The sequence below is a fragment of the Zonotrichia albicollis genome, chromosome 2, assembly GCF_047830755.1.
Source record: "Zonotrichia albicollis isolate bZonAlb1 chromosome 2, bZonAlb1.hap1, whole genome shotgun sequence".
NCBI classification, from domain to species: Eukaryota; Metazoa; Chordata; class Aves; order Passeriformes; family Passerellidae; genus Zonotrichia; species Zonotrichia albicollis.
In genome coordinates, this window is record NC_133820.1 from 65,680,177 (window position 1) to 65,697,224 (window position 17,048).

Genomic DNA, 17,048 nt, shown 5'->3' on the forward strand with positions numbered 1-17,048 from the left:
CAGCTTCTTTGGCATTACAGCTGTGCTCTTATAAAACAGATTAAACAGCAAAAGGAATGCTGAATGGAAAAGCTGTGTTATTTCCACCTTGCAGGACTTACTGAAATGATCCTGGCTGGGTTAAAACATGAGCTGAAACTCCCACAGGGCGCATTAGTCTGAGTGATTCACATAAACACTCAAAGAAGTCAGTCTTGGTTGAGCTTCCTAGTCAAGGTAGGTAATAGTACACCAGCAGCAGAGCCCCTCTCCCTTCTCCTTTAGAGAACATGGTTGATAGAAGCCTTCTGCTGTTTACTCTCACTGGAAGCAGCAAGATGAGAACTGGGTAACAACAGAAAACTTGGGGCTTGGGTAACTCTTTCACATTAGGAACTGAGATGCCTTTTCTGTAAAACTGCCTTGTGCTGTGAAACATTCTTCCTCTGTGCCCTTGATGTAGGTCATCTGCAGAGGGAAATCTCATCAACCCTTTGAAATGCAGCCAGGTTTATGATCACTTTCTTTTGCAGTTAACTTTTAAGGGAGATAATCTTTCCGGGAAGAGGTCTGAAGAAAGGCAAGTTACAGGTATGTACATTTCATGTGTCTTGGTAAAAGTGCAGATGGAATTGCTTTCTTTCTCTCTGCTCTGCACTGTCTGGTTTCCAGGAGCTGTCACTCATACCACCCTTCCTGGCAACTTTTTGCCATCACCCATGGGCACTGCATGGGGCATCTACCTGCATGTCATCTTTTATGGGCAACTTCTGTGGAGATCTTCTTCCCTCAGCTTGCTTTGAGCCCTGCCTGCCCATCTTGGCAGAGGGCTCCTCTGTTGCAGCAGCTTTGGTGGTTTGGAAGCAGCTTTAGGACCAGCTGCTGCAGGGATGCTGATAGAGCCACAGCTGGAACAAAGCACATCACTCAGAGCACAGAGCTGGGGAGCCAAGTTTCTGCAGCACTTCCAGATGTGAAGCAGGGGAGTTGGGTTTAGCCTAGTTTTCAGATTTTCTTTTCTTTCTGATTTTGTTGGGTTTTTTTAAAAGCACGATGCAAGCACACTGAGAACAATTTGTACTGTTCACTCACATTCAGCTGCATGTTCCCAGTGGCAGTCACTTAGCATATTTTCTAGCTAAGACTCTTCAATCAAAACCACATCTGTGTGTTGGAGCAGATTGGCAGTAGACATCTTGTCCCCTGAAATCCAAGGAAAAACTATTTCATGTCCACTTTGTCACATGTGTGACTTGGCCTCCAAGGTAATCCCATCCTCACAGACCACTCCGAGGATGAGGAGGGGAATGTCTACAGCCACTTAACCAGGAGGCAAGTTCCTCTTAATTCTACTTTGAGAAGTTTGAATGGAATAAACTCTGTGGGATTTGGAAAAGTCCTCAAGAAAACATGATTGCTGAGCAACTTCCTGTGTGGATACCTGGGAGGAAATACAGAGGTTGCTGGAAAGTCACACAGAGTATTTATTTCTGTGGGGAATCAGGAGCAGACCTGAGCCTTTATCCCTGTCAGCATACTGCATTTGTGCTTTAGCTTCTCCTTAATATACATCTTACCCTGATTTTGTCCTGCCTGTAGTTTCAAGCAACCTCCTTAATAAATCCTGCAGCATCTCCTGGGGACTTAAACATAAGTGTGAGGGGGGATTAAGTTGTGAGAGGCACTAAAAAGCTTCCATTACAGCCTGTCAATGCCTCTTTTCAGGTGATAAGAAATGAGTGTGATGATGCACTGGTTGCTGCTGCTCCTTCTGGTCAGCTTTGGCTCACCTGCACTCAGGTTTTCGGTGTGTATCTTTTAGCTGTTTCTGTACTCTCTCAATGGTTCACCATTCCCAGTCATGCAGAGATGGACATTCCCGCACAGGAGGGATGGAGAGCTGCAAGAGCAGAGCAAAAAGGAATCTGTCTGCAGCTAAAGGAATGTCGTGCTGATAATACAGGATTTTCATAGCATTAAGGGCTGTACAGCTGTCTGGGAAACTGAACTGACATTACTAAGAATTCAAAACAACAACAAAAACAACAACAAAAAAGTATTTTAAAAAATGTATTTTTGTAGCCAAAATATCAGCTCTTTTTCAGTTTTACACAAAGCTAATTCTGGAACCTTGCTGGTTTCACCGATCTGCAGTGCAAGAGCCAAGTTTTCCCTCTCTTCTCATCCTGAGCACTTTCATAGTTTGCAAACCTTCCCCTTGAGATCATTAAGTGGGGTCAAGACAAATTATTTTCGTCCAAAGTAAGTTTTTTGTGCATCTGATTGTATTCTGGCATGTTCTGATCCATGCCAAGGTTGTTTCAGGACCCCCTTTTCTGCTGGACTCAATTCAACAGCTCATGCTGTGCAAGATTTGGACATCTTAGGAAGAGATCACCATGAAATCATGGTGATCCACATAGGCAGTGTGACATGCTAGGGTGAAGAGGAGGCAGATACTCCTTTCTCTGTGTCTCTCCTTACCACTGGCTGAATTGTGGGGGGTTTTGTTTTGTTTTCTCCATAGGACAAAGATATCTGCCTCCTAGACAACACTAAATTAAAACAAAGGTTAAAACACCTTCAAGATTTGCTTTACTTATATGAATTGCAGCTGAAGGACATACTGGAGAACACTTACCACAGGACGAAAAGTGAACTGTTCTCAGGCAACAGGAGTGAGCAGCATGAGACGCTTTTACCCACAACCAGTGGAAATTTGATAGTGTATGACGAAGGTACAGTTTGCAGTAGTGTGCCACAATGTTTATTTCTCCCTGCAGTGTCCCATATGTCATATTTTATGTCTGCTAAAAGTTTAAAAAATTTTAAGTGGATTGTGATTTAAAATACAGATATATGAAGAGAAGAGCTGACTGGTTGCCCTGACACTAAAAGATATCCCTTGGGGCTAGAGTCACCTACCCTAGCTGTGGGCAGCTATTACCCAGGTACAAAATGGACATCTTCAGCTGGGCTTCTTACCTGCAGAGAGAAACAATCACTTGTGTTTGCCATCAGATTTACTTTAGGCATCTGCTTTAGGAATAGATGGGTCCTGTTCTTGAAGAGCTCATATTCCCTGTGTGGCTTAGGGGAGCCCAGAGTGCCTGGCTCAGCTGCAGCTGTTTGGATGAGCCAAGCCTCCCTGTTCCTCAGCTCCCCCATTACTTCTGTGGCATAGAACAGGAACGGGCACTTTGTTCCTTGGTGTTATTTTGAGAACATGGTCATAAATGACATTGTTTCCTGTGGCCAAGATTTTAGCCTTTGGGCATTACATTGGAAGTGTGAAGTACTGAGATCCTGAAAGGCTCTCTCCTGATACAGCCGTGGTAGAGTTGGACACAGGAGTTTAGCCTATTGTTTTAGAAATATTGTTCCCTGATCTTACCAGAGGTACAGCTGAGGGTACCTTAACTTCCACAAGGAAATTAGCTTCCCTGCAAATGATCTTGCTGACAAAGTTTCAGTCTCAGGCTTTCATGATATAGCCCCAAGCTAAGCTGCAGCTGTCCTGCATCTCACGAAAGATTTGGGCATTATTCCCTTGGAGGGCATGGCTGTAAAGGCTCTCAAGCCGTAAAGCTCTTTGTCAGGCTGGTAGTTTGCAAACTGGTGTAGCTACTACATTGCTGCACCATTTCCTTTGACTTCACAGGGCTATGCGCAGGCTGGCCAAGTGTCCTTGTCCCATAGAGCCTCTCAGTGACATCTCCTCCGGGTGGCACACAGCCCTTGGCTTTGCCCCCAGCCCATTTAACAGACAGGTACCGTTGTGCCCAGATTGCTCTGCAGTGTATGGCCGGAGGAGCACCGCGAGTGGCTACTACCGCATCAGGCCCAGGGTGGACCGAGAGCCCTTCCTGGCATTCTGTGACATGTCCGATGGCGGGGGCTGGACCGTCATCCAGCGGCGCAGCAACGGCAGGGAGAACTTCAACAGGTGCGTTCACTGTTCTTGCAGCAACAGGGCTCGCAGTATGGACACCAGTTCCTACCCCTGTCCTGCTGCCAGGCAAACCCCCACCCTTGAGAAACAGGATGTGCAAAACCATGTATTAGTGATGATAGTTTAGGATTAGGACAATCTGGTGGTACCTGTTGGCAGCAGGGGGCCATTTTCAAAATGGATCTGCAACTTGGTGAGAACTTCCATGGGTTCTTTGCTTTTGAATGCATATTTTATCATTATGTCAAAGGCTCCAAATTGGCAGGTGTCTGCTACCTGCCACAGACTGAGACCTGTTGAACAGATCTGTTCTGGTATGAGGAATTATGTTCAGCATGTTGTAACATTTATTATCGTATTCAGATAACTTTTAAAAATGCCAAACCAGATTGTCCTTTTCCTGTGCAAAATCCCAGAGAGGTGACTTTCATGCTGAAATTTAGAGGAGGAGAGATGCTCTGGTAGCACAGTTCAGAAGAAATGTCCTCATGAATGTTAATTAACTATCACAGCACACACAATTTCAGGGCATTTCTACTGCCTTCTAAAGTCTATGCAGTGCATTGCAAAGCTACCTCAAGTGACTCTAAGGCAGCTTGCCCAGAGAGTGGTAGCTATCTAGCCAAGGTAGTTCAGGTCAAATAAAAACATCCTGAAGAGGAGCATTGACTAAAAATGTATTGACTAAAAAATATGAAGGTCAGGCAGAACGAATATCCATAATAGCAACATGAGAGAAGGAATAAACACAGGGTTACTAAAACTCGAAATGATGACAAACACTGAAGTATATGAGAATATCAAAGGTAGAGTAGGTGAATTATGACTTGTTGGAGAACAATATCAGGTGTTTTGCTGAAGACCAATGTGACAGCTGCTGCTTTCCCTTTCCTTTTATCTGGAAACATCAGTCTGCAAGCACTGCATCTAGCAGTTTGAAGGTTTGATCCCCATGTATGTGTGTGCACAGGTTGAGCAAGGGAAAACGTAAGCTGTAAGTTGTATTTACTGTTAGATGAGTCGGATGCTTTTAGAAAACAGTATCTAGATACAGGTGAAGTTTTAATTGTTACCATTCTCAAGTTTCACAAACTGTCTAATCCCCTCTCATGATGAAATTTATATCTATACATTTTTCTGCACAGGAAATGGGATGATTACAAACTGGGATTTGGGAAATTCCAGGGCAAGAATGATGAATACTGGCTGGGAAATGACCACATCTATGACCTTCTTGCTAGAGGTCTGAGTATTTTTTCTCCATAGATTTCTCTTTAATTTGCTTTAGGTATTCATCTAACATGACACAACTTTATGTTTAGGAGAGAACTCATTAAAGATTGACCTGGTGGACTGGCATGGGGAAAAACGTTATGCAATCTATGAAAATTTCCAGCTTGCAAATGAGCAGGTAAGAAATGGAGAGAGCAGTGATTTTCTTGCCTTGGTCTGTGAGGGTGGGGCAGTGCATACACAGCATCACACCAGTATCAGGGTTGTATCTACAGCTCTGCAAAACTTACCTGCTCTGGTTTCCTGGGCTTCCTAGTTTGTGTGACTGACAAAGAGCCCTGGGATCAGGGACATAAACCTGGGACTTCTTCCTTACAACTGAGAGCCCAGGTCAGTGGGTGGCAGGATCACATGTTTGTGCCCTCTTGCTAACTGTGCTGCTGAACAGAGGGCAGTTCCCTGGCCACAGGGCACAGGGATCCCCACATATATTTGCCTCTAGCCTCATGATTTAAATTCTTCTGTGAGTGAGAAGACTCTTGGGGTTTGAACCTCTGCAACTAAATGGAACCCTGTTCTCCTGCTTTCTAAGAGAGTGTTTCAGACTGTCACACAAAAGGCAAGTGCCAGAGCAAATCCTCTCAACTTTATTTTAAAATAAAACAGCAAATTCTAATCAAAGCTTTGAAAGAGCAGTTCTAAGTTCCTATCTTGAAGAGAAGTACCTGTAGCACTATACCTACTGCTACAGACACAGAAAGCCCAGAGACAGACACATCCTGTATTTTCATGCTGTGCTTTTCTAGCTGTAGACAGTGTCCAGCTCCATACATGTGCTGTTCTTTGCAGACTTGCCTTCCTGAACACCACATGTAACTAGCCCAAATAACCAAGGACACTGCATGGACCAGTCCTAGTTCCAACTCCATCACCACTCCAGAAATGTTTACATTAAACTCAATTTGCAATTAGAGGTTTCTTATGAAAAGTTTGAACAGCTGCATTTCAATACCTTATGCCATTTTTCATAAAGAAATGAGGCCAGTGATGGCAGGAGAAAGCCCACAACACAAATATGACCATCCACTAAATATCTAATATCTCTTCAACCTTTTAGTTGTGCACAATGGAACTGTTGTTCTAAATATTCCTACCAGGACCAGATAATAGAAATCAGATGGCTTCTCATCCTTGGAAGAGCAAAATGCCTAAGCATTTATTCTAGCTGAAGAACTGCTCTGTTTAGGAAGGCAATTACTTGACACTTGGCAGTTTTTGCTAAGTTGTTCTTGATCAGCTAGAAAGAGCTTTCCATCTTGCTGTAAGGTGTATTAAATGGTTGTTGAATGACAATAAACCTGGAGCCTTTTCTAGCAGCAGCAGTAATTACCAATCCCTTCTGGAAGTTTAAATCCTGCATTGATCTACACTAGGATGATTAAAGCATGGAGACAAAAGTCTCTCTTGACTTCAACAGTGCCTTTGACAGTGAATGAAATATCCAGAGCTAATTTGGCCTCAAAACTGTGAGGAAAGGCAGAAAGAATGGATGTCAAATAAATGTTTCACATATTCTTGCAGGAAAATTACAGGTTATGGTTTGGCACCTATTCTGGTAATGCTGGCGACGCTCTGTCTGGTGGGAGCAATTTTGAAGATCAGTGGTCAGCTTCTCACAGAGGGATGCAGTTCACCACATTTGATAAGGATCACGATCAGTTCCTGGCAGGCAACTGTGCATCAGAGAACAAGGGTGGCTGGTGGTTTAACAGGTATGGAAAACAGCTGATTCTTCTTGGATGTGTAGGTTGTGGGTGGCTGCACAGCTGAGAGGACTTGCCTGCCTTACAGCAGCTGGAGGCTGCTGTGTGCACTTGCCACCTCTCACAGCCAAACCTACAGATCCTCAAAGGAAAACAATTTACTACTTTTATTAGAGCAAAGCAGGTAAGTTGAATTCACTTTAAGAAAATGGGTCAGAACAAATGCACGGGGGACAATGACCTGGAAGGAAAAGAGCTCAGTTAAAATTCCTGAAAGTGCTTTGTGTTATACTCCAGTGAAGAAAACAGCTGTAGCCATGGTAAGGTGAAGTGTGTACAAAGAACATTTCCCTAGAACGGACCCTCTATCTAAGAGCAGAGCTACCCCACAGCAGTTATAAGGGTGTTTTTGCTGTTTGGGCATATGCCACACATCAGTGGATAGGGACTCAAGTTTAACAGCCCTGGAATCTGGGATATAACACTCTCAGATTTTCTCTGCTTTAGTACAGGATGAGCCTCTTAGACCAGATTCTCATCACATACCACTTGAAATTGGTGGAGCTAAAAAAATGTACATCAATAGCAGGATTTACGTCAATGAAAAGACGTCTGCATTTTTAGGTGTCAATATGGAGCTGCCTACACTTGAGCTAGAGTTTACCAAATGGCACTACACCCCTTTGTTCAGGCCATGCAGTTCTAATGTCCATAGTTAATATACCTGAAGGAGTCAACAGGCAGAATTATCTGACCAGTGTAGGTGTCTGCTTTAGGATGCTTTAGGATGACCCATATATTCCTGTGTTCCACTAAAAGCATTAACCATTTAGTCCATCCCGCCCTGGCATATCCAGATATCTGTTGTTTGAGAACAGTACTTTGCAATGATGCAGTAACTTCTCATGCTAAACTGAATTCCCTTCTTGTCTTTCCTGCATTGTTCCAAGGTGCCATGCTGTGAACCTCAATGGGCGATACTACAAAAGAGGGAGGTACAGCGGACCCCATGATGATGGCTTGGTTTGGTCTACATGGCACGGGATGTGGTACTCACTGAAATACTCAGCCATGAAAATCAGGCCTCCATTCTTTATCGACAGAGAGAGCGGAGATGGTGACAACAGTCAGGCCAGCTGAAACGGCTGCTTTGGAAAGAGAAAAGCACAGGCTGAAAAGAGTGGTGTAAGTTGATAGCCAGTGCTCTGCTGCTGCTGCCAATTGCCAAACCTGCACTTGATAGCTGGAGTTGCACCTGCTTCTGCTACCTGAGGCTAACAGCACGAGTTGTTTGAGCACAGCCAGACAACATTTTAATAAAAAACATATGGATCACAGTCATGGAATAACCAGAGATTTCTTTTTCAGCAGTTTTCAAGATTTTGTTGGAGAATGTTTCTTTAAAGTTCTCTGGACTTAGAAGGATCAAGCATGTCCTTTAATCAATCTATACTTTTCAAAGTCTTTCTCATCTTGATTTTAACCATCAGTGTTTCCGTTATGAGAACATCAGTATAGAAAGCACAAGGGGATGGGAATTGGACTTCATCTGGTGTGCCTTTGTTAGTGCTTTGATCTGCTTCAGGAGAATGTTTTTAAGCAACTTTTCCTATGGTTGTAATTGCCACACTTCAGATGCAGAGTGTTCGTGGAATGTGTGAAACCAGCCCAGAGGATGGACATGCTCCAACTGCTAATGTGCATCCAGACGAAGGCTGCTTCAAAGTAGTCTGTCCACCCACAATGTGGACACTGTGAGCTCCATTCCAACAGCTTCCTGCTGCAGATCTACTGCTAGAGTACACCACAAGACATTAAAGCAAAGACAATCCTGCCAACCAGTTTTAAACCCCAGATTAAAATTATGCAGATTTGACTAAAATTAAGGTGAACACAGATATTCCTAGGAGCTCCTAAAATGCAGTCATTCTCCTGTACATTCTCCTGTAATTTACCAGCTGACCTTGCATTAGTGAAGAGGAATCAGAAAGTGATTGAACCACAAGGCACACTGCTTTCATTGTCTCACTGGGTGAAATGAAAGAACAACACAAATGACTGAAAGAAATGGAATACTGAAAATATATTTTCTACAGCTGTTAATAACAACAATTAAAAATGAACAGCAGAATCAGCTTGATGCAAATAATTTAAACCTGCTTCCTTTCATTCTGATTTATAATAATTTTTAAACTGGTATTTCTCTTCCATTTACTTGCTTTTATATCCATACATACTGTAATTTGAATACATATCGACAGAGAGCGAAATAAAACCGTCTGAGTAGGACTTAATACTTTTTATCTGGTTTTCAACAATAGGAATGTGAAAAGAAATCTGGATCAAAATCTTGGAAAGCTCATAATATGAGAAATGTATTCTTTCAGTGTTGGCTCTGGTGCTTTCTCACCTGTTGTCCTGGGTAGTTGAAAGAGTCTGCAAGGTAAGTTTAATTATCATGGCTCAAGCTGTCCTGGAGACAATGCAGAGGAATGAGGTGAAGGTTGAGTTTAAAACTTGGTTTGGTTCCTTTGCTTTCTAGACATCCCAGTGACTGCAAGCATGAACATCCAGCGTAATGGGCAGCACTCCAGGGAGCTGTGCTGCTAGAGCCTGTGCCCTTGGCCAGACTGCCCCCCTGCCCTCTTCTCAAGCATGCTCATGTGGAGTGAAATTTTCACCAACATGTCTGAAATGAGATTGCCCTTGTGAAGAAAGGGCTGCAAAAAGGCAGCACTTATCCTTTCCCTTCTGATCGCTGCTTCTGTATTTTGATACGGTAAAATCTCAGTGCAAGACTGTAACTGCATGTTGGGACATAAGGAATGACTTTGCACACATTATAACTGTGTGGCCTCTGAGGAGCACTGGGGGCAGAAAGGATAATTTTTATTGTTTTGAAGACACAGAGAAATGTGAGTGAAATCAGTTCATGCCTTCTGGCAGCTGATGCTCAATCCCATCCTTCAGCAGAGAGCTAAGGAAGTAGGGCAAAGACTGTGGAAACTACAGCATTTAAGGGACAGCATTTGTGGTCTGGCAGTTCATTAAGCATCTGGTAACCCATCTGATTATGGATTATCAAAGTGGAGATGAAGTCATCAGGGCTAAATCAGACAACCAGCACCCAGTCCAGTTCCCCAGTGAGTGAGCAATGAGTGATGTCAAATCCAGACTATGGAGCCTGTTTCCCTGAGTGTCAGTATGGAGGGGCAGGCATTAGAGCCGGACTGCCTTCAGCCAACATCAGTGCCAGGGTGTTTCTCCTGTCTCTGAGAGGGAAAGGGAGGCCAAGGCATGACAAGCTGGGAGGGAAGAGGTTTGCCCTGCTGCCTTTGATGTAAAATGTAGTAAGTACATCTAATGCACAACACAGCCCAACATTGGGACAACTTTGCAGAAAGAAGCAGCATCTGATTTAGAGCAATGTTGCCTTTTCTCTGCCCTGCTGTGGCAAAGGAAACCCCCTCTGAGATGCAAGGGTCACAGGGCTTTGTGCAGGAGCCTCCAAATCCCACAGCACACCTCAGGAAGCATTTCAGAACCACCTTTAATTTTAATAAACAGGGTAGAATGGCACTAGCTGAGTACTTAGTGGATCTGAGGGCTAGCGCCAAGCTCCAATCCCTCCTGCTGAAGCCTAGGGAAATGCTTGCTGAATGTTGCTGCACTGCATATCTGGTCTCCCATTTCTCCAGGGTCTCTCTCCCATGCTGAGAGGCTCAACAAAGCTTAAACAGACACTGTAGCCCTGCAGCTCCAATGCTGATGGATCCCCGCTTCAGGGAGAAGGTACTTCACACCACAGACCTTACCTTAGTACAGGCAGGGTAAGTAACCTGAGCAGCAATTGTTCCAGAGGCGTGATTTCCAGCTCACTAAAGTCAGTTTAAAGCCTCATTACATTTGATTGCCTTTGGATAAGTCTTCAAGCGTGAACACCTTTATAGATGCTTTAAACAGCTTTTCAAGCTGACAGTTCATGGGAATGCATCGCTGGTACCAACACCATGCTGGGCCAAGGGCTGAACATCAGCATCTTGGCATGGCTCCCGGGAAAGAGGGAGCTCACATCACCCACCGAGTCAGATCCCTCACTCCAGCAGCAGCTGCAAAGCATTACCCATCAGAAAGGCCATTCAAACAGCCAGATTTGACTCTGGTGGCCAAATGCTGAGGCTTGCTCCTCCTATGTTGTCACAGCAGGTAACACCGTGTGCCTGTCAAGCTACCTGTGCCAGCTTTGGACACTGCAGCGGGGTGCCATCAGAAATTGGCAGCTTACCCACAGCAATGCTGCTCTCCCTTTAATATTGCTGCTGGTTTGGGGGGGAAGAAGTATGACATTGGGAAATCTCTGCTCAGAAAGCCAGTTTTGAGAAAGATAGCAGCCTACTTCATGGCAATGGAGCACATGCTAATTTTGCTTTCACACCCACAAGGCAGGTTAAAGGGCATGTAGGGTTAGGCTCCTTAGGGGAGAGTTGATTTCAGTCTAATAGTCCACTGCCTAAACCTTTCTTCTCTTACACCAACCTCCATGGGAAGCATCTCCTCTTTTTCTGTTTCTGCCCACTAGCATTCCCCAGTCTTTGCAAAGTCCCCAGAGAGACGGTTATCCTAACAAATGGCAAGAAAAGTCTTAGTCATCCACAAAGTCTGAGCTCTGCTTCTGCTGTTAATTGGAGTTCCAACCTAACTCTGAATACTTACAGCAAATTCTAATGGCAAATTTGTGATGTCTGGTTTTAAAACACAACAAAAAAGCCCATCATCGTTTTTGTAGTTCACTGTTACTGCTCTCTACAATTCTCTGAAAGGAGGTTGTAGAAAGGCAGAAGTTAGTTAGCACCTTCTCCCAGGTAAAAAGTGACAGGATCAAAGGAAATGGCCTCAAGTTGTGCCAGAGGAGATTTAGATTTGATATGAGGGAAAATTTCTTCACTGAAAGAGTGGTCAGGCATGGAAAGAGGTATCCCAGGGAAGCAGTGGAATCACTGTCCTTGGAGGTGTTCAAAAGGTGTGTTGATGTGCCAGTTAAGGGGTATGGTTTAGTGGTGAACGCAGTGGTGTTACGTTAATGCTTGGACTTAATTATTTCAGAGGTCTTTCCAATGTAAATGATTCTATAAGATTCCCTGTGAATCACCAGATATTGTCAAGCCATTTTAATTTTTTCTTCCCAGAACGGGTATTAATCAAATAATCTTGTTGTTTTCTGGTTTTGTTCATAATTTATTTTGAGCTTGCCATGGTAGTATTATTGTCAATGTACTTACATTAAAAAATTTTAATAAAGGATCACTATGGAAAGGATGCATAATTCAACAGTTCTCTCACTGCTTTTGACAGGTAACATGCTGCGGTAACATTTCTGTGAGGACTAAAATCTGACCACCTGTCTTCTTTGCCCTCCCTGTAGCATGCCTTTTGTACTAATTTCCTGCAAATATTTGTACATTGTTTTCTTGATATAAATATTGACAGTAAGATAATATCAAAGTCTTGAATGATGAAAATGTCTCCTCAATTTTAAATTCACTCCAATATTCAGCATCAAATGTTTGCACTTTCATGCAACCAGCTAAAACACCCCCCCACCATATGAGTTATTTGAGCCACACCTACAAATCAACACAGTTCACTGATGACTATCAGAAAAATTATCAAAACTGCCCACAGATTGAGCTTTGTGCTTTCTACATGGGAAATGATTCACTAATAAGGGCAGATGGTTGAGGGTGCTGGACAGTGGATGCTTCAGTATCTCACAGTCTACCAGTACACAGTGGGCAAGGTGGGAAATGTCAGCGGCACTCTTCATGTATGATGCACAAAACATGATGCTTTACACAATAAAATCTATTGGCTATTCCTGAGCCACACCTTAACTAACGTGTTCCTTCCCAGGGTACTTTGTGTGTCTTGTACACACATACATACAAAAAATAATTATATGAAAGCACTTTTCAGTAATTAGAAAGGAATATGTTCCCACAAGCCAGACCTGGGGCGTTACTCCCTGCTGCTATGTGTAGAGGTAACATGACTCCTGCTCTTTCTTTCACCAGAAGCCAAGTGATCCTGCAGATCCTCTCCCACGCACGCACGGCACTCCTGCAGGGCCGCAATGAGTCACTCAGATCACCAGCTTCTCAATGCTCAGAGTGCTTGTTTCATCTTCTTCATTTGAGCCAAAATACCCAGGGAGGTCGATCATCTGCTGCTCCGCCTCCGTTAAGCCAAAAGTAGAATTGTCATAAAAGGCAAACTCAGGGTCCAGGGGGAAGCTCTGGCACTTGTCCCTTCGATACTGGGCAGGGCTGATGCTTTGGCCTCTCTGGGAATTATCTTTGCCATTTGGGCCGGTTTCTTTCCGCCACACACCTTTGGGGTTAGGAGAAGGGCCCCTCTTACTTCGGCTGGGCTCAGGCTTCTCAGCTGCCCTCTCCTGACCAGCAGGCTGGCGATCCGTGATCAGGTCCAGCTTCCTCACCGAGGGACCTGCCCTGTGGTGGGGCTTTGTGCCATGGCCCTGTGGTTCACACCCCAGCACAGTGCCCTGGGGCTGATCCAGCTTTTCACAAGCTGGATTGGTGTTTCTTGATTTTGTCCGTGTCCTGTCCTCCAGACCATGGTCCCACGTCCTGGTCCTGGAGTTGTAGAGAGGAGTCTGTCGGGGTGTGAGAGTGGACATGCTTCTCTCTCTGAAAGGCCTGGCCTTTTTAGTTTCATGGAAACTGGCTGTTCTTCTGAACTGCGAATTTCTGTGACAGCCCCTCTCAGGCAAGTCCACTCTGTTATCCTGGTGCTTGAAATGACCTCTTCTTACCAAGGTTTGGGTAGGGCTCATTGCAGGATTGGCCTGTGAGAATGGAAAATCCAGCCTAGGGTGAGAGCCTTCTCCCAGGAACTTGGGCTGACTGGCTGGCTGGTCCAGGAATGGAGATTTGATCCGAAATTTGTTTGCCGCTGCCTCCTCTTGGTTTTCCCCGCTCAGGGGAAGCATGGTGGTGGCACCAAGAACCGTGTCCGTGAGAGGATTCTGAGAGACATGGTACACCTTAGTGGTCTCTGTCAGGCCTTTCTTCTTCATCTCTTTCAGCTGCTGCTGTGCCAGGCGGTAGCTGAAAATTGGAGGGATTATTTTTTGGGCATTTGGCTGAAAGTTTTCACTTCCAGAGGCATCATCTTCTTGGGCAAACTGGAGGCTTCGCCTGTAGGTTAGGGGAATGTTAACAGGGGCGTCCCCTCCTTCAGCAAAGCTGTCCCGTTGCTTGTTGCCTTGGCAAATGTTCTCCTCATCTGAGTTCTTCCGGAAGCCGGGGGAATGGACGGAGCTTCGTCGGACAGCGGTGCTGCACTTCTGAGCTCTGCAGAGCTTCCTCCAGAGGGTGATAAGAACAGTGGCAAAGATGATGAACAAGCACAGTGAGATACCTGTGATGGTAACTATGTTATTTGCTTTCTGGTCCTCTCCTGGCTGAACAGAAGGTGGGGTGGGAGGCTGGACAGCTGTAAGAAAGAGCACACACATCTGTCAGAGTAGCACAGGCAGCAGCATTTTGGTATTTGAGGATGGGTACTTCACTACCAAAGAAAAGAAGCCATTAATACAGTACAGGAAGTTGTCTGCCATTAAAATTTGCTTATTGGAGATGACTTACTACTTGATGACTTCAAACTGGCATGAACATCTACTTACTTTAAACCAAGATTGCCACAGACCTTTTAAACATAATAGGTTTTTTTCCTGTTCTGCTCTTTCCATAAGGTATTACTGAATACCTGGAAAATGAAGGAACTCTGTTTGCCTTTCTTTATGAAGTACATTTAGACTCCCCATTGAAAAGTGACATAAAGGGGGTAAAAAGAATTCAACACAGGCTAGTACTTCAGGTATCACTTTAAAATTATTTTTAGGAGAGCTTAAGTGTGTGTGAGAATTTAAGTGAATTTGAAGAGAGAGGCAGCATCAGGAGAGGCAATGTAACTTTTCTAATCAGTCCTCTGAGGATGCTTCTACCACTGTCTGGTGCCACAGTTCCAGAGGACAAAACCTTCCCATGCCACAGCAAGCTTTCAACTAAAAGTGCCATTGCTCTTTCTCCAGCATTCTACTACCATTCTTCTGTTGTGGACTGGAGATGGAACTTGAACAGGGAAGAGTACTCTGCAAACCCTTCTTCACTGAGATGGTAATTAGCCACCAGGACAGGCATCCTAGGGAAGCCATCACAGCCAGAATTCACAGACTGTCTGGACAATGCTCTCAGTCATTTAGTAGTCCTAGGGGAGCAGGGAGTTGGACTCTGTGATCCTAATGGGCTACTTCCAATTTGAGATATTCTGTGATTCTAACCTATAATGTGACAATCACAGAGCTGTCCACAGCCCAGTTTAAACCTCTGACTTGCCCATTCCACCATATTACAGATGGCTGAACCAATGACAAATTGGTAATTCTTTTATTAAATGAGGTCACAAGCATTTCACAGGCGATCCTGAACAGAATACAGCACGGTCAAAAGTGGATTAATTGGTCCAGTAGCTAATTTTAGTATCTGTTAGCATTGCCCAAATTCTTCTGTTCTGGTCAGACATGAGCTCTCTAAAGCCATGAAGATTTTGTTGGAGGATAAGACTGGTTAGTTGCAGTTGACAAGAGCTGGCCAAGAAGGTGTGAGCTCAAACAAAACCACTGAACAACCCTGCCCTAGTCTCTAGTTTTATCCAGAATCCAAAGCCTTCCATCAGGCTGATAGCCAGCTGTAAGACTTGGCAGGTGCTCCTGCCTGCACCACAGCGACTGTCCAGGAATAGGAAATGTGACTGCAGAATAACAAGAACTGGACGCCATGTACTTCCCATAATTCAGGAGAACACACACTCAACAGCAAGCTGGTAGTGCAGCTGTTAGGTGGGCAGGATGCACAAAGGCACTGATGAACACAGGCTAGAAGGTCTCAGGCTGCTACAGAACAGAAGTGCAGGGTGCTGGGAAGGAGATCCACCTCCCTATTTCAGGCTATCTAACAATCCCAAGTCCTCTAAAAAATTCTGCCATTGCATTAACTTTGATCTTTGTGTCACTCTGAGAGCTTGAAACCAACTTAAAGAACAAGACCACTGCCTGCTGAATCTTATAGAAGGATCTCTAAAATCTGCATTCAGTCCAATGCCCCTGTGCCAGAGCCCAGAGCACTGCTACTCTGGATACTTGAGAGGGGAGTGAACAAGCTGAGCAGGCAGGGCCAGCATTTGCTCTATTCAGCACCACTGCAGTAGAGCAATTAATTCATTTCTCATCCTTCTCTCAGTCATTTTTGCTTATGGATATTTTCCAAGTACTCCATTCTCTATTTGTAATGCATGCTGTGCTGCATTGTTTGGGATACACAGCTAACAGCAAGGAACTGAGATTTTCCAAAAAGGACTGGGTCCCTATGGTTCATTCTCCCTGCACCTCATTGGCCCCTGCACCATGCACAGGCCTTGCTCATTCAGCCATTTGCTCCATCTGCTGGACTAATGTCTGCAGAGTTATGCTGGAAACAGAACCTGTCTGCTTCTGAAAGCTGCAGACAGCTGGAATGGGAAGGGTGATGGTGACACTCCCAGCTTGAGATTAGGCAGCGGATGAATCCTGTAAAATCAGAGTGTCAAACCCCTTCTTGAGCAAGCTGAGATTCAGTGGGATGTAACCATGCATGTGATTCTGTAAAGGAAGCTGCCCCATGTGGGAGCAGGAGGATTAGAAAGCATGTGCAAGACAGAAGTGAGGTATTTCCTCCGGATGATCCCACTGCAGTGGGTGCAGACACAGCCTCCTTTTCCTCTGTGCTCTCTATGTATTAACCTTCTTATTAACCTAGACACCTCACTGGAACCTGGGGATTGTCCAGACCTGCTGAGTCCAACCACACTGCCACAGCTGTGTGCCCAGTATATGCACAGGATGGTTGGAAACCATCCTACACCTTTTACAGCTGCACACCTCTATGGGAGGAGTGACCCCTCTGAGAAGCACCAGAGGCTGTCACCTCCATGCAGGCAAAGCAAGATCCACACACAAATTGTGTTTCCAGCACATGCTCTGCAAGCAGGGAACCCCCTTCAGT

The 17,048-nt window shown here is 44.7% G+C and overlaps 2 protein-coding genes across 8 annotated transcripts in view; one reads left to right on the forward strand and one right to left on the reverse strand.

Annotated features, from left to right (window-relative positions):
* LOC102072517 (fibrinogen-like protein 1) lies at positions 1-12,751 on the forward strand. 5 transcript variants are annotated; one of them, XM_074535390.1, is made up of 9 exons: positions 1-216; positions 513-570; positions 1,705-1,786; positions 2,594-2,717; positions 3,715-3,925; positions 5,077-5,174; positions 5,254-5,342; positions 6,746-6,936; positions 7,878-12,751. In XM_074535390.1, exons 3-9 carry the CDS (start codon positions 1,715-1,717, stop codon positions 8,065-8,067), a joined length of 975 nt encoding a protein of 324 aa, XP_074391491.1. In that variant the 5' UTR covers positions 1-216; positions 513-570; positions 1,705-1,714; the 3' UTR covers positions 8,068-12,751. The 5 variants fall into 5 exon arrangements, with proteins under 5 accessions (XP_074391491.1, XP_074391489.1, XP_074391492.1 ...); XM_074535388.1 differs by having other exon boundaries at positions 3-216; positions 2,507-2,717; XM_074535391.1 differs by having other exon boundaries at positions 5-216; positions 3,766-3,925.
* THSD1 (thrombospondin type 1 domain containing 1) overlaps positions 12,748-17,048 on the reverse strand; it is a 27,026-nt gene continuing 22,725 nt past the window's right edge. For all 3 annotated transcript variants that reach the window (XM_005482417.4, XM_005482418.4, XM_074535387.1), the window contains one exon: positions 12,748-14,442. In XM_005482417.4, coding sequence (XP_005482474.2) covers positions 13,067-14,442 — 1,376 coding nt within the window. In that variant the 3' untranslated portion in view covers positions 12,748-13,066. The remainder of the gene's footprint in view (positions 14,443-17,048) is intronic.

Coding starts and splice junctions, on each gene's coding strand:
- LOC102072517 (XM_074535388.1), top strand. CDS start 1,715: ATGAGTGTGATGATGCACTGGTTGCTGCTGCTCCTTCTGGTCAGCTTT. Junction 3,926..5,076: donor GGCAGGGAGAACTTCAACAG/GTGCGTTCACTG, acceptor TTTTCTGCACAG/GAAATGGGATGATTACAAAC. Junction 6,937..7,877: donor GGTGGCTGGTGGTTTAACAG/GTATGGAAAACA, acceptor CATTGTTCCAAG/GTGCCATGCTGTGAACCTCA.